Source organism: Gorilla gorilla, chromosome 10 (assembly GCF_029281585.2).
Source record: "Gorilla gorilla gorilla isolate KB3781 chromosome 10, NHGRI_mGorGor1-v2.1_pri, whole genome shotgun sequence".
Classification (NCBI taxonomy): Eukaryota; Metazoa; Chordata; class Mammalia; order Primates; family Hominidae; genus Gorilla; species Gorilla gorilla.
This window is the reverse complement of record NC_073234.2, coordinates 72735788-72751974: the sequence shown is the minus strand read 5'-3', so window position 1 is coordinate 72751974 and position 16187 is coordinate 72735788. Positions and strand designations below refer to the sequence as shown.

Below are 16187 nucleotides of genomic sequence, written 5' to 3'. Positions count from 1 at the left end.
CAAGGCAAGGAAATGCCAGTCAAGCTTTCTTTGCTTCCTGGGATTTTGTCCCATTGTTTGATGATTGCTCCAAATGGTCAGTTTCTCAACCAAATCCAGCACTTATGATTTTTTTTCCTGTCTATGGGACATGTGTAGAAACTCTTTCTGATACTCCCTGGAGGCCTCAATCCTTCGATTGCTGATCTTAACTAAGCAAGACTCAAACATGTCTTTTCTTAATTATGGTTCAAGACTCCTTTAAAAATGGAATCCATATTGGTACTTTTTAGACTAATCCATGAACTAATGAACTTTTGGTACTCCTAGCTCTAATGCTATATTTGAGAAAAACTACTGCAGAGGACTTTTAAGTCTGCATTAGTGTAGTGATCATCCTCTCCAAACGTTATTCCTGCTTTCCCTCATTTCTCTATCATTTAACCAACCCAGGCAAGGTTGGACACTTAATCCATTTAAATCTAAACCTCTGCTATCACCAAAAGACTATATTTTTGGTAAAGTTTGTGTGTATATATATGCTGACTGTAAAATTAAAAATATACATCAGTGTTTTTATTGAAGAAATAAAGAGCTATAAAATGAGACACTCATACAGCTTTTGACTTCCAGGTTTTTATAGAAAAGTAGGTAGGACCTACAAGCGTTCAGAAAATATGATTAGATTTGCTGTTTGGCATGCATACATTTAACAGATGTTTAATGTGTATAGTTTCATTTGGTACAGCTGTCTTGGTATTTCCTGAATACTTTTAAACTCCTTAGTATCTTTTATTTAAAGAAATCTGGAACTACATCAGCAAAACTATCTTTATTTTTCATCCGGGCATAATGATACCTATATAGGAAATGAAGTGGCAAATCACATGGATAAGCCATACCCATGGAATGTCTATATGATAATAGTCTGCATTTGACCACAGATTATTTTTATTACTTGATCCTTCCATTCCCTTGCACAACGTCATTTATTTATGTTAAAACAGAAGAAGACAAAGAGTTTCAGTGCATTTGCATGAATTAATTGGATCCTCAGAGAGGACACTGCAGCAAAGAGCAGATCTCTTAGGATAGCATGACTAATTCATATGGTATTTTAGTGGCATCCCAGTTGCAGTGTGCACTTGGATAACTTTTTTAAAAAACAAAATTATTCTCCCTTTGCCCTTATTAATATTACTGCCTAACTTCAGTACAGTAGAAATGATGCTTGGTAAAGATTGGTAACATAAAACATTTTAAGTAACTTTTACCAGATTTTATTCTGAACTTTGTTCTCACCTATAAAACATATGTGGGAAACGGGCCTGGCGCGGTATCTCATGCCTGTAATCCCAGCACTTTGGGAGGCCAAGGTGGGCAGATCATGAGGTCAGGAGATCAAGACCATCCTGGCTAACACGGTGAAACCCCGTCTCTACTAAAAAATACAAAAATTTAGCCGGGCATGGTGGTGGGCGCCCGTAGTCCCAGCTACTCGGGAGACTGAGGCAGGAGAATGGCATGAACCCGGGAGGCGTAGCTTGCAGTGAGCCGAGATAGCACCACTGCATTCCAGCGTGGGTGACAGGGCAAGACTCCATCTCAAAAAAAAAAAAAAATTGTGGGAAATGGAAAGTTTTATCTATTGAAATAACATTTTAGAATGCAGATAATGGCAAAGGGACCAGTTCTATGGGAATTGTTTACAACAATTTCCTTGTTTGGGATGCCTAAAAATCAAATATAGTAGGCCAGTGTTAGTTGACAAGAAAAGAGAATGACTGAAAAAGAAACAAAAGTTGCAAAAGCTTTTACACCAGCTAATAGATTCCACAGTTATGACATTAACTTATGAAATTTCTATCTAAAATGCTACCAATTGTGCTTTGTAAATGCCCCTGCAGGTTTTAAATGAAAAGGACAGAAAGATCATTGGCCTATTCTTGCTTTCATTTGTTTAACATCACTGCATTGTCTCATTTTATTGAAAAACCTAGCATTAAACTATAGCATGACCTAGAAATATGTTTCATCATAGAGAAATATAGTATACAATTAGGAGTATGGGATTTTTAAATCAGATTTTCTGGATGAAAACCAAGCTTTGTTTTTTATTGGATGTGTACATTTAGACAAGTACTTTAACCTTTCTGGGCCAGTTTGTTCTTCTGTACAATGGAGATAAAATACTGCCTACTTAATTTATGATTATTATGAGAAATAAATGAGTTAGCATGTGTAAATTGCTTAGAACACTGCTTGGGATATAAGAAGTTTACTTTCAGCATTAGCTTTTAATGCTTTTATTATCGTTGGGACAAATTTTCCTAAATGATGATTTTGATCAGAATGTCTTTGGTTCTGCTCATTCTTTCTTAAAGTATTTATTAATTTAAATACCTTTTTGTTCCAGAAGTGATTGTGGCAACTTAAAACAATATGTACTGTTAAAACTGGTGTATAGAAAATGAGCATCAAAATATTGAGACTGAAACTGATATTCAGTGTAAATATATATGCCATAAGATCCTGCCAATCAAAATTATTCTGCAGAACCAGCTTGTTCTGGGGAAAACCTACTATCATATTTTATCCATGATATTTATGATTTTAAGTTGATTAGGAACCTTATATTTTTTTCAGGACCTGAGTTAAATTTGTTGTTTTGGCAACATTTCATTGCTGTAGTTTTAAATCCATCCCCATAATATATTTTTAACATTTTTAGGTGCTGTTTTTTTCTTTTTCACTATTCTAGCTATAACTGCAGATGCTCTGCAGAGCAGAGAAAGGGGGAAAAAAAAAGAGGAGGCACTTGCCAATGCAAGTTAAACAAATTTTCTTTCGTACATATATGTTCAGGTAATAAGCATAGCTTGATCATTACAATTTTTTTACTCTTCATAGACTCTTAAGCTATTATAGGAAATTATATTCCATTGGTTGTTTTCCAGTCTTCACATTAAAATTTCCAACTTTTCCATAAATTTTAGTGTCATTTATTTAGTATTTTGAGCTTGTTCTCAACTTCTCAAGCTGATCATCTAAAAACTAAAGTTTTGTTTTTGTTGTAACAGATATGCACAGTGTAAAGTTGGTACCTTTATCACTTAGGATTTATATTTGCCTCCTTGTACCATAAACTAGAAATAACAACAGCATAAGCAAGGTCAGAAGTAAACAGTTCAGAGCTAGTACAGAAGCTAAACAAAGTCATAAAAGGATTCAGAAATCATTCTGTCTTTGTACTTTTTCTATTCTTAGCATTGACTTACATCATTAAGGCTACAAAAATGACTGCCAGAGCTCCAGCAAAGATATTTGTGATGACTGGGGGAAGAAAACAAAAATCCAAGGAACCAAAGGGGAAAAGAACAAGTGTCCGTCCCACTTTTGAGGAGCACTGTTGATGATGTCGCCCAATAACTGCCACTCTCATTTCTTGGCTATTTCCAGCTGGGAGGAAATCTTGGGAATAATGGCCTGCATGTGTGTCCATTATTCCTAAAATTAAATGGGAGCTCTATTGATAAAGAAAAGCACATATTAGAGAGGCAACTGGCAGGTTTTGCTATAATCTCTAACTTCTTATATATTCTTTTTGATAGGTGTTTAGTGTTGTTTTTCTTTTTTTTCTTTTTTTTAATTTTTAGGGGTTTTTTTAATTTTAGGGGTTTTTTTGTTTTTAGGGTTTTTTTTAAGTTTTAGGGTACATGTGCACAACGTGCAGGTTAGTTACATATGTATACATGTGCCGTGTTGGTGTGCTACACCCAGTAACTCATCATTTAACATTACGTATATCTCCAAATGCTATCCCTCCCCCCTCCCCCCACCCCACAACAGGCCCCGGTGTGTGATGTTCCCCTTCCTGTGTCCAAGTGTTCTCATTGTTCAATTCCCACCTATAAGTGAGAACATGCGCTGTTTGGTTTTCTGTCCTTGAGATAGTTTGCTGAGAATGATGGTTTTCAGCTTCATCCATGTCCCTACAAAGGACATGAACTCATCATTTTTTATGGCTGCATAGTATTCCATGGTATATATGTGCCACATTTTCTTAATCCAGTCTATCATTGTTGGACATTTGGGTTGGTTCCAAGTCTTTGCTACTGTGAATAGTGCCACAATAAACATACATGTGCATGTGTCTTTATAGCAGCATGATTTATAATCCTCTGGGTATATACCCAGTAATGGGATGGCTGGATCAAATGCTATTTCTAGTTAAAGATCCCTGAGGAATCGCCACACTGACTTCCACAATGGTTGAACTAGTTTACAGTCCCACCAACAGTGTAAAAGTGTTCCTATTTCTCCACATCCTCTCCAGCACCTGTTGTTTCCTGACTTTTTAATGATTGCCATTCTAACTGGTGTGAGATGGTATCTCATTGTGGTTTTGATTTGCATTTCTCTGATGGCCAGTGATGATGAGCATTTTTTCATGTGTCTTTTGGCTGCATAAATGTCTTCTTTTGAGAAGCATCTGTTCATATCCTTTGCCTACTTTTTGATGGGGCTGTTTTTTTCTTGTAAATTTGTTTGAGTTCATTGTAGATGCTGGATATTAGCCCTTTGTCAGATGAGTAGATTGCAAAAATTTTCTCCCATTTTGTGGGTTGCCTGTTCACTCTGATGGTAGTTTCTTTTGCTGTGCAGAAGCTCTTTAGTTGGATTAGATCCCATTTGTCAATTTTGTCTTTTGTTGCCATTGCTTTTGGTGTTTTAGACATGAAGTCCTTGCCATGCCTATGTCCTGAATGGTATTGCCTAGGTTTTCTTCTAGGGTTTTTATGGTTTTAGGTCTAACGTTTAAGTCTTTAATCCATCTTGAATTAATCTTTGTAGATGGTGTAAGGAAGGGATCCAGTTTCAGTTTTCTACATTTGGCTAGCCAGTTTTCCCAGCACCATTTATTAAATAGGGAATCGTTTCCCCATTTCTTGTTTTTGTCAGGTTTGTCAAAGATCAGATAGTTGTAGATATGTGGCATTATTTCTGAGGGCTCTGTTCTGTTCCATTGGTCTACATCTCTGTTTTGGTACCAGTATCATGCTGTTTTGGTTACCGTAGCCTTGTAGTATAGTTTGAAGTCAGGTAGCATGATGCCTCCAGCTTTGTTCTTTTGGCTTAGGATAGGTGTTTAGTGTTATTTTTCAACATCTGTTTGAGAAGGTGCTATTGCCATTTTTAGGCAATAACATCCCAGTTTAGCTTTCTTAACTGAAAGAAAATCTCCTTTACTTGTTTACAAGAAGTAGGGATGTTAGGATTTTCTTACATTCTTAGATCCAGGTGGGAGGCAGCAGTGATTTTAAGAGTACCGACAAGGAGGGCGTTTTCCTGCTTGGTTCCCTCAGTAGGATAAATCTGTTTTAAAATGTGCCAGATAGATGGTATTATTTGTTGGTTTGTTTGTTTAAGACTTCAGTGATTCATCACTGTAAAATCCTGAATGATGAGGAAGAGCAGCTCTTTTTATGTAAAAAGAGAGAAAAAGTCTGTTCACAGTAACTTTCATTTAATTAAGTGGTGCTTTGTTACCTTGGTTTAATTTTGAATACCAAGGAATTAGAATTCCTAGTGGGAATCAGGCAGCTTTCACTTGTGTACTTAGCCAGTTTTATCAGTAGTGGAAATATGAAAGTAAGCAGGCAAAGATTGTACAAGCCTAGCAGGTAGCACAAGGTGAGATTTGTACCCCACATTGTCTTTATGCGTGTTTCTCCTTTATTTCATCATGAACCTAGAAAGTAGTAAGTAGTCTGTTGTTTTCGTACATAGCCACCGAGGTTACAGATTCTTTAAGGCAATGATTTTTTATATGATGTATTTAATGTGCCAGGCTTTTTAAAATGCTTGTGTTGCATTTTCAGGGAACCATTTGTATATTGCTATAAAGAAATCTGTCTGAATCTACTGTATATTAAGAGAAGATAATTACATGGTTTAATGACTGCATCTGCAGGGCTTTTGGCACCTTGATAGGTTTTTGCATTAGTGTAATGCAATGCAACAAACTCCTGCATATTTACGGCAAAACAGATATTGTGCCAAGGCCTCTAGCCATAACTGAAGTTCTTATCTGAGAAGGCAGTGTAGTATTGTGGTTTAAAGAATAGATTTGGGTGTCATATGCACCTGGATTTCAGTCCTAGCCCTGCTACTTGGGCAAGTCATAACTTCGCTAAGCCTTAGTGGCTTCATTCATATAGTTATCAAGAGAATAAAAATTTGATAATACATTGTAGATGTCTCCAATGGTACTTTGTCCTTATTAATCCCCTGCCCTTGAGTCTCGGCTGGACTGAGTGAGATTGGGCTATTAAAAGATTGTGGCTTCTGTCTTGAGTGCTCTCTCACTCTCATGGTGCACTCTTGCTTTCTTTCATATTCTCTTGGATTGCTTATTTTGGGGGAAACCAGCTGCCATCTCATTAGGCAGCCTTATGGAGAGGCTCACATGGGCTAGATTGGAGCTGGATATTTTGAGGCCTCTCAACAGCTACTGAGTGGGTTTGGAAGCAGATCCTTCCCCAGCTGAACTTTGAGATGACTAGAGTCCTAGCCTACAGCTTGATTACAACTTCAGTAAAGAACATGACCCAGAGGCACTCCTGTAACAGTGCCCAGTTTCGTGACCCATAGAAACTGTGAGATGATAAATATTTGTTGCTTTTCATTTTAAGCCACTAGGTTTTGGGATGCTTTGTTGCACACCAATAGATAACTAATACAGCACATAAAGAGGTCATCTGTGCATAGCAGGGAGCAAGTACTACCAATCAACAAGTATTAACAGTTAAAACAAGAAAAGGTCAGACTTAATCTAGCATTATAGGATTATTTGTCATGTAATATAAAGTAAGTTTCCATATGTGTGTGCAAAGAACTCAAGAATAAGACGTGTGGACAGTCTCTCTTGCTTGTTTCTGTAGATTGAAACACATAAGGTGAAATATCAATCATTTGAGAATTTAAAGATAGTATAGGAAGACAAGAACTTAAAGGTCATCTAACTTCTGCTAATATTAGGTTTAAATTGTTAAAGGTCAAAACAAAAGGAAGGATACATAGTAATTGACAGATATTGTTCTTTAGATTGAAATAATAGGATTGCTAAAATCTATAAAAGTTGAATTGATAAAAATACAGCAGAAGTTGTGTTTGTTACTTCAGCAGTAACCTAAATGATATATTTGGGATCCCTATGTTAATTTAATTTAGAAAAGACTATCCAACAGATTGTAATATTTTTATTATATCATGATCTTGAAAAAAAAGATATAGGAAAAGGTTTTTCATTGTTTTGGAGCATGTAATCAAATTAGGTTGAAAAACTTTATGTGGCCTGTCATATTAAGATAAGTTAGCCTGCCTTGCCGGAATCAATTCATCTTATATTTGAGATAAATTGTTTATTTACCATTGAACTCTATAAAGTAGGATATGGAACATATTTATTAATATGTAAATATAGCCTTATGGATCAGAACCCTAAGATAGGATTTCTGTGCAGCTACTATACAATATTATCCACCTTTGCTTTTCTCTAAAATTCTAAATCTACGGCTTTTGTTTTTTAAGTTGTTTTGGAAATTTTTAGATTTTCTTTGGAAATTGTCGGAAACAGTTGTTACCAGAATTATTTTCTTTTCAAATTCATTAAACCTTACATATGGAAAGTTATAGTAGATTCTGCCCAGATGATTTCTTGAAGAGCAAAAATGAGTATTTCCATTTCCCAGTGGATTATATGGTAGTTTGGGGTAAAAAGGCAGAACTATGCAAATACGTAGAACTTACTTTAGATGACTCAAAACAGAGAATTTACTTACCAGGCATCTTAAAACAAAAGAAAAAAATAGTTCTTTAGTTGTGGTCAAAAGGGTTTAAGACTCTTTATACCCATTTTTCATCTGTAATTCATCTTGTGCATGCTGGGAAGTTACACAGCTTCTTTATATGTTGACATTTTTGAACTATCTAAATAGATAGATGTGGAATATACTCTAAAGTCAAGAAGTATTCTCAAAGAATAGGAGACAGGAACTCTGATTTGAAGTCTTCATGGAATGCGAATGATGGCTTTGAATGTTCTGGTGAAGAGGTTAGGCCTAAATTTTCTGACGTTCAAAGTTAAGGCACCCAGCACTGCATTAGTTCAAACCACTGGCCAGATTATGTTGAATATTTTAGAGTCCAAATTATTCTTAACATGTATTTTATATAAAACTATTATCCTGAAATTGGTTCAGAGTCTCTTTCAGTGATTCTGAGAAGTTCATAGAAAGTGAACATTTTTAATCCTCCATTTCCCAAACTTAGTTGACTTAAAGGTATTTTTTTTTACTTTTAATAAGCAGGACACATGCTGTACAGAAATGGCATTTTGTGGAACACGTTGTGAGAAACACTACTCTGATATATGAGGACCTTAACAATCTGGAAAATAACTGTTTGTTTCCTAGGGCTACTGTGGCAATTTACAACAAACTGAGGGGCTTGAAACAAGATAAATTTATTTTCTCACAATTCTGTAGGCCAGAAGCCCCAAATCAAGATGTCAGCAGGGCCATGCTCTCGAAGGCTCTAAGGAAGTCTGTTCCATGCCTCTGTCTTAGCTTCTAGTGATTCGGCCTCCATCTTCACATAGACTTCTCCTTTGTATCTGTGTCTCTGTTTCTCTTCTTATAAAGACACTAGTGATTGGATTGAAGGCCTACCCTAATCCAGTAAGAGCCCATCTCAGTTTACATCTTAATTACATCAGCAAAAACCCTATTTCCAAATAAGCTCACATTCACAAGTGTGGGGGTAGGACTTGAACATATCTTTTTGGGGGACACAATTCAACCGATTACAATAATTATCTGTTGAATCGAAAATCCCACTGTTCTCTTACAAGATCATGTGCTAGCAAGCTTGTGCAACCCGCCTTATTTTGTTGTTTTTGTTCTGTTTTGTTTTGCTTTAGGTTTTTAGCAGCTTGAAGCCGTGGTTTTTAGTTTCTGTTTCTAGTGATAAGCAGAAAAGAGCGATGAGGAAGGGACTTTACTGGCCCAATCAGAAACAGAAACTAAGAACCCATGACTGTGTTCTCTTCCTTGGACATCCCTGAGTGTCCCAGGACTTAGTCCTGTAACCTTTTCTCTTTTATCCACTTTCATTCCCTAAATATTTTTATCTGTGCTTTAAATGCCTTCTATATGCAGATGACGTCCACATTTTTATTTCAAGGCCTGATATCTCCCCTGAACTGCAGACCCCTATATCTGATATCTCCAACATGTATGATAAGGTTAGACAAATTTATCGTGTCTGAAACAAAACAGTTTTCCTCTGGCCAACTCACTCCAGCTCCAGTCTATCATATCTCAGGATAGGACACTATTATTTAAAGAATCGCCTTTTATTTCTCTTTTCCTTTCATCTATACTTCCAATCCATCAGCAGCTCAAGTTGGTCCTGTCTTAAAATCCTAAACCTGAACTGTTCTTAAGCCACCATTGCCAATATTCTGGTCAAATTTATATCTTTTCCAGAGTAAAAAGTCTCCTAGCTCGCTTTTCTTCTTCTACCCTTGTCCCGCTACAGTCTGTTTTCCACGTAATAATTTGTACGATATTTTTCAAACACAAAGCATGGTCATACTCCTGCTGAAAACTCTCCAATGTCTTCCCATCAAACTGCAAACCTTTAGGGCCCTTTATGCTCTGGCCTCCATCTACTTCTCTGATCTCCTCCCCTACCAGTCTCCTCCTTGGTAATTTTGCTCCAATCTTAATGGATTTCTTACCAGTTCTCCATCAAACCAAGTCTGCACCCCACTTTTGGAGTTTTTTCCTTGTGTTTCCAGCTACCTTGAGAATTTCTTTCCCCATGTTTTTAGATAGCTCCCTTCTTGTCTCTTTTCAAGTCTCTTAATTACCACCTTCTCTAAGTGGTCTTCTCTAGTCACTTTACCCATGAGTGGATTTGCTGGATAGCCATCCTAGCTCTTTGGAAAAATGAAGTCGTTTTTAAGCATTAATTTAAAATATGTAGGAGTGTAAGTTGGAAAAGTAACATTGATAAAGGTAGATGTAACATGTTCACATTTCTTGGTGTATTTTGTTGGTAGAAGCTCAAAACATTGAAAGTGCAATTAGTACTACGTGTATTTTACACACACACACACACACATACACATACACACATATATATATTTCAAAACAATGAATCTTTTTGGATGTGAACAGTCTTCTTAATAAACAGTCCAATTAAAATAAGCCAGATGTGTTTGTAATTGACTTTGAATGTTACACTTTAGACCAATGTAAATTCACCATCATATTGCATTTTAATGACTGGCAAATAAAAAGCTAAGGTCAAGAGATGTTTTATTTTTCTTTTACTTTTGCAGTGGCATGAAACACTCATGGAAGGGTAAATCTAATACATGAAATTATTAAGAAGACATGCTATTTCCCCCCACAAGCTTAATAAAATTAAAAATTTTAGTTAGTATGCTTCTAAAAGGCTTTCAGCAGTTATACCAGCAAACTGAAGCCTAGTTGTCTATTTCAGAAACTTCAGAATTTCCAGATTTTTTCAGATATCTGTAAGAGCTGAATAGAAATTAAAGCAACAGAAAATGGAAGAGAAAACAAATCGGTTAGAGCTACTCTATTATGAAGAGATTTTAAACCCCATATCAAAAAAATATTTGCCACCACTGCTCTGGACATAATATTTTTCATTACTATGTCACAGAATACAAATCTTTGATTCACTTTGAAATGAAAGCCACAAATACAGAACTAAGTCCCATACCTTAAGGAGCAAAAAAGGTGAATATTTTGCCAAAATTCTTCTCACCTCAATAAAGGATAATAAGGTCATGCCTAATAAAACGGTAACTGTTGAAATTCAGGAATTTGCCAAGAACATCAGTTTGATGTATTTGTTTCAAAGAGAGGAATTCAACATCTTTATAGGAGAATGGTTGTATGTGTTCCATCCCACAGCCATGATATATGTACCATGCCCAAGAAGGACCCACAAAAGTGGAAGCTCAGCTTTGTGATGGCCCGATCTCTGTTTTCCTCCTCATACAGTAGCAGTTTGCCTTGTGGCTTCTTAAAGTATTGTGCTCCTGTTTATTTAAAGGATTCTTACCTTCAGAGTGTTTTGGGGAGGGAGTGGTAAAGATGTGAAGTGAGCCTTGGCAGCTGCCTAAAACCAAAACCTTCATGCCTACCATCTTATAGTCAGTAATTCCTTGGTGACATCTAACACAAGCAAGAGAAGCGTGTGGTGTGTTTAAACAGAAATCTATCAAACTTTTTTTGTCCTTATAGATATATCCTCTTAAAAAATTACAGAAATACTCATTTTGAATGCACAAATTCAGATTATTGTTACTTAGCAACAGAGGTTGAATGCTTGTTACACATTGTGAAATTGTACTATATTCCCTCAAAAGGAGAAAAGTTTCTCATTTATCTAGCTTCTAAAAATTCAAAGATATTAAGTCATATTTGTTCTTAATGTATCTCCTGATCTGGGCGATTTGTGAAGGATTTTGAATTGTTAAAGCTAGCACATATGTTATATGTACACAAGTTATGAAGCATAATAGTAAAACAAATACCCATGAAGCCACCTCCAAACTGAATTACGTATCTCATCCTGCCAGATTCATCCTCCAAATACAACTATCCTCAGTTCAGTTTTTTATTGCATTGTTTACTTACCTTAAAAAGAAATGGGTTTTTGCCTACTTATATGTCTCAAAATAATATACCGCTGAGTTCTGCTTATATTTTGTGCCTATGATAAAAGAGTTATGAGACTATCTGTAGTCTGGTCACTTCCTTCTTAAACTCAGTTTTCTTACAAATGCCCACTAATTTATATTCTTCTGAAATATTTTATATTGGCAATATATGATATATTAAGGTTTATTATAAAGCTGTAGTAATTAAAATAGCATTACATTTGTGTAGAGATAGGTGAATTGTTCAAGGGAACAGGATGGAGAGCCTAAAGACAGGTTCCTGCATATATGGAAAGCTGATTTATAATTGGAGGTAGCATTGCAAACTACATATTCTTTGGCTCATACAATTTCCACAAGCTATACTAGCATGTGTATACAGAGGTCTGTGTTGAAGGATGTTCATTACAGCCTTAATTATAATAGCCAAATATTATGAACAATCTTAATGTCTGTGAATATAATGCTTTAGAATATTAAAATATCTGTTACATATATTATAACTATAAAATGAAAACTATGCAACGGTTTAAAAGGAAAAAAAAAACAAGAGACACTGATCCTCTCATAACACTGCAGTTGGGACTGATAACTTAGTATACTCTCTGGAAAGAAATTTGGCAATATGTATCACAATTTACAATATGCAGATGTGACAGATTTCAGTACCTTGAACATCTTTTGAAGGGTGTGCACTCAGGTTGTAAATTTTATTGCTTGAAAAACAACAAAAAAGTTAGAATAAACTTACATGTCTGTCAATGGGAAAGTAGCTAAATAAATTATGAAATACAGTTAAGCAATTTTTTAAAATGAGATAGGGAAAACTTGCAGTAATGGCAATGGAATAAAGTGATTGTGTGGACCCTCTCAAACTTAAGAATTATAAGGATTATAAGATGTGGACCACATATTTTTAAAAACCCATCTTTAAATGCTTAAAAACATCCAAAAGTAGACAGAAATCACTGGAGAATGGACTGGAACTGAGTATTGGTATATTCTTCTGTACTGTTGAATTTAGACCAAGTGCAAAATAATTTTAGAAGCTGAAAATACTTAGATTTCAATCTGTTTTACATATATTAAAATGAAACTTTTTAAACTATGACTTTAATCTCCCATGTATCTTTTAGATTAGGTTAGCATGCTTTGGTTCTTAGCATTAAAAGTACATCTGTCATTTTCCAGTAGATTGCCTTGTTTGATTGGGGTTATGTATCTTGTTTCACTCAATCTCAGCAAATATTTATTGCTTGTCTAACATGTGCCAGACCCCCTCTGGATGCTAGGGATAAAGTAGTTAGCAAGACAGACAAGATTTCTGCGTACCTGGGTCTTACATTCTAAGATCTCTTTTGTTTAATAGTCTTATAAGCATAAGGTATGTATTCACCTGAAGGTATCATCCAGTAGAGGAAGAAGGAAAAAAAACTGTGAGGAAAAATGATAAGCAGAAATCTTACTTCTGTATATATAATAGAATCTCCGAATATTGGAATTGAAGGGATTCAGTATAGTTCAATTATTTTACAGGAGCATTTTGCTAAATATAGTGATTCTGTTTGTTTAATTCTTACAATATTTCAATATTTTAGTCATCCAATTTTTCAGCCATTTTGAGTATAGTAGATTATGGAAGTGTAATTTAATAGAGAATTATTGTTCGGGTTTGCCTTTGTGGGGGATGCAGGGGCTTGTGAGAAGAATGACAACTTTTACATAAGTATGACAAGTATATTATGAAATGGAATTTATTTGTCTTTTAATTCCTCCATTGTTCTGTAACCTATAGGGAATGTGTTTGCCTAGTTTTGTTATTTTTACCCTATGGGCAAATTTTTTAGGGCCAAAAAGTTTGAAGCTTTTCTTCTTATATTCAATAATGTTTACCATCCAGAGAGTTCTTTATTATATATAATCCAAATGATTTCCCTTACTAACCCTCTTGTTTCGTTTACCATGTGAGTTTGCTATTGAAATATTAAAACATCCTAATAAAACATCTCTACCTTAGCCAAGGGACAAGAACAAAAAAAGTTTCAACAATATCAAATATTTTGTGTGTTGTTTTATTTTTTTAAAACAGAGTCTCACTCTGTCACCCAGGCTGGAGTGCAGTGGCGCAATCTTGGCTCACTGCAACCTCTGTCTCCCAGGTTCAATAAATTCTTTTGCCTTAACCTCCTAAGTAGCTGAGATTACAGGTGTGCACCACCATGCGCAGCTAATTTTTTATATATTTAGTAGAGATGGTGTTTCACCATGTTGGCCAGGCTGGTCGCAAACTCCTGACCTCAGGTGCTTCACCCACCTCAGCCTCCCAAAGTGCTGGGATTACAGGTGTGAACCTCTGCACCTGGCCTCAAATGTTTTTTAAAGCATACTTTTCCCCAAAACTTTCTCTAATTTCAGCAAATTGTTTATCTCCTCCCTTATAATTTGTTCCACTAAACCCTGTGTATGATGTAATTATGCTGTGTTTCTGTGCTATGTACTTATTTTGTTACTTGCATCTGTAATATATTTGTGGATGTTTGGTTGCGTATATACACTAAGAACTGGCATTTTAATACTATTTTATGTTTTCTGAAATCATTCTGATCAAATGTATGATATTTCTCTAATAACTGAGTAACAACATCAGTTATAAAACTATAATTATTATCATCTCATCTTAGATGATTTAGGCCAGAAAGAGTGACTTTACTGTCATCCAGTTTAAAGTACTATTTGATTTCCTAAATTGTCTCATCTGGAAAGTTTTTTCTAGTGGGCTTCAGAGACATAATATTCTTTATCCTTCAACTCAGTATTTTTTTTTCTCTTTCTCTCTCTCTTTAAAAAAATTAAACAGCTCGATCAAGTCATCCGCCAAAGAAGCCTGTCCAGTTTGGAACTGTTCCTCTCCTGTGCACAGAAACAGTTAAGTGCTTTAATAGCTACGGAACCAGTTGACATTGAATAAAAAGAACATGACAAACCCACACTGGCATTGGATAAATCATATTACACCTTAAAATACACACTCTGAATTATAAAGATGTGTTTGTTTTCTTTCCAAATCATGTAGAATTGATTTCCAGTTCAAGGATAAACCAAAACAATATTTAGAACTATCAAGTGATCTAATTTATTTTCTTTTGGTTTCTTCTTTACATTTACTGTTATTTTATTAGTAGTAGTAGTAGCGGCAACAGAGTATGATATGACCCAAAAGCCATTGTAAAGTGCCACATTAACAAAATTAATTAAGTAAACTTTATAGCCTGTGGGAGTCTATTATATATTATTTTGCAAAAGTAGTAAATATATTATTGTTTCATGATGACTTTTGATGAGATGCTAGAATGTAACCATACATTTATCTTATTTTGAGGATAGAAATAGCATGGATTTCAACATCACTTATTTATCTGTATAATTGGAAATAAAACACCAATATGATAGAGAATCATTCCGGCATTACCTAACCTCTTCTGCAGTTGGATCTATGTATTTTCATTGGTCTACTGAAAACAAACAATACAATTAAAAGCACTAAAGATTATTATATTAATTCAACTTTGATCTGATATATCACTTAAACTAAAGGGGTGTGTGTGATATATGCTTGTTTCCTATTTCTGCTCTTTAAAGGTACTTTGAATCAATAAAACCATTAGTCTACAAATCAAATTGTGAATTTAATCTCTAGAAAGAGAATATAACTCAGCCATTTGTAGGAATTTAGGTTCAAGTACAGGATATATGAAATCTTTTCCCAGTATTTCAGAATGTACTTAATTCACAGGCAGGATGTTTCAATGCAAAATCATGAATATTTTTAATTCAAAACTAAAATGTCATTAATATGTATGTATGCAAATGTTTTATCTTATTTTCTGAAATGCATCTACTTTCATGGGCTTTGTACTTTTCTGAGATTTCTCAGTGTAATAAAAAGAGCTCCCAAACTTATTTGGTTGTTACTTTTTGTTTTTTTTTAATTTCTTTAAAAGATATATTTTATTTTTTTTTTAAATTTTTCTTTCTCAAGTTGAAATTTTCTATCCTAGGTAGTTTTATCACACTACTCGAATATTTTAAGAACAAGATTAGCCTTCCTTATAGACCTGCTTGGCCTTCTAGCCCTGCTAAATTTTAATTGTAGATCCTTAGACAAGCTGCCTAACTAATTTGAGTCTCACTTTTCTCATTTGTGAGGTAGAAAGAGTGATTTTTATAGGCTATTAAAAAAATAAATCTTGTAAAGTACCCCATATAATGCTTGCTGGTATAGCCTCCAGTTTATAATAATTTCCCTTTCTCTGGAAATTAATCACAAAATACAGGTGTGAGTACCTACAAACAAGTGGCTAAAGCATAGCATTCTGCCCCTCTAACCTTGACTGACTGACCCACAGGTGAAGACCTGACCCCAAGTGGGCCTCTTATGAAA

General features: G+C 35.0%; 1 protein-coding gene across 5 annotated transcripts in view; it reads left to right on the top strand.

The window, feature by feature from the left end:
• The window catches only part of CCDC91 (coiled-coil domain containing 91), a 363679-nt gene extending 347973 nt beyond the window's left edge, over positions 1 to 15706 (top strand). For all 5 annotated transcript variants that reach the window (XM_063694095.1, XM_019039364.3, XM_019039366.3 and 2 more), the window contains one exon: positions 14604 to 15706. In XM_063694095.1, the coding sequence (XP_063550165.1) occupies positions 14604 to 14714 (111 nt within the window). In that variant the 3' untranslated portion in view covers positions 14715 to 15706. The remainder of the gene's footprint in view (positions 1 to 14603) is intronic.
• Positions 15707 to 16187: the final 481 nt, after the last annotated feature.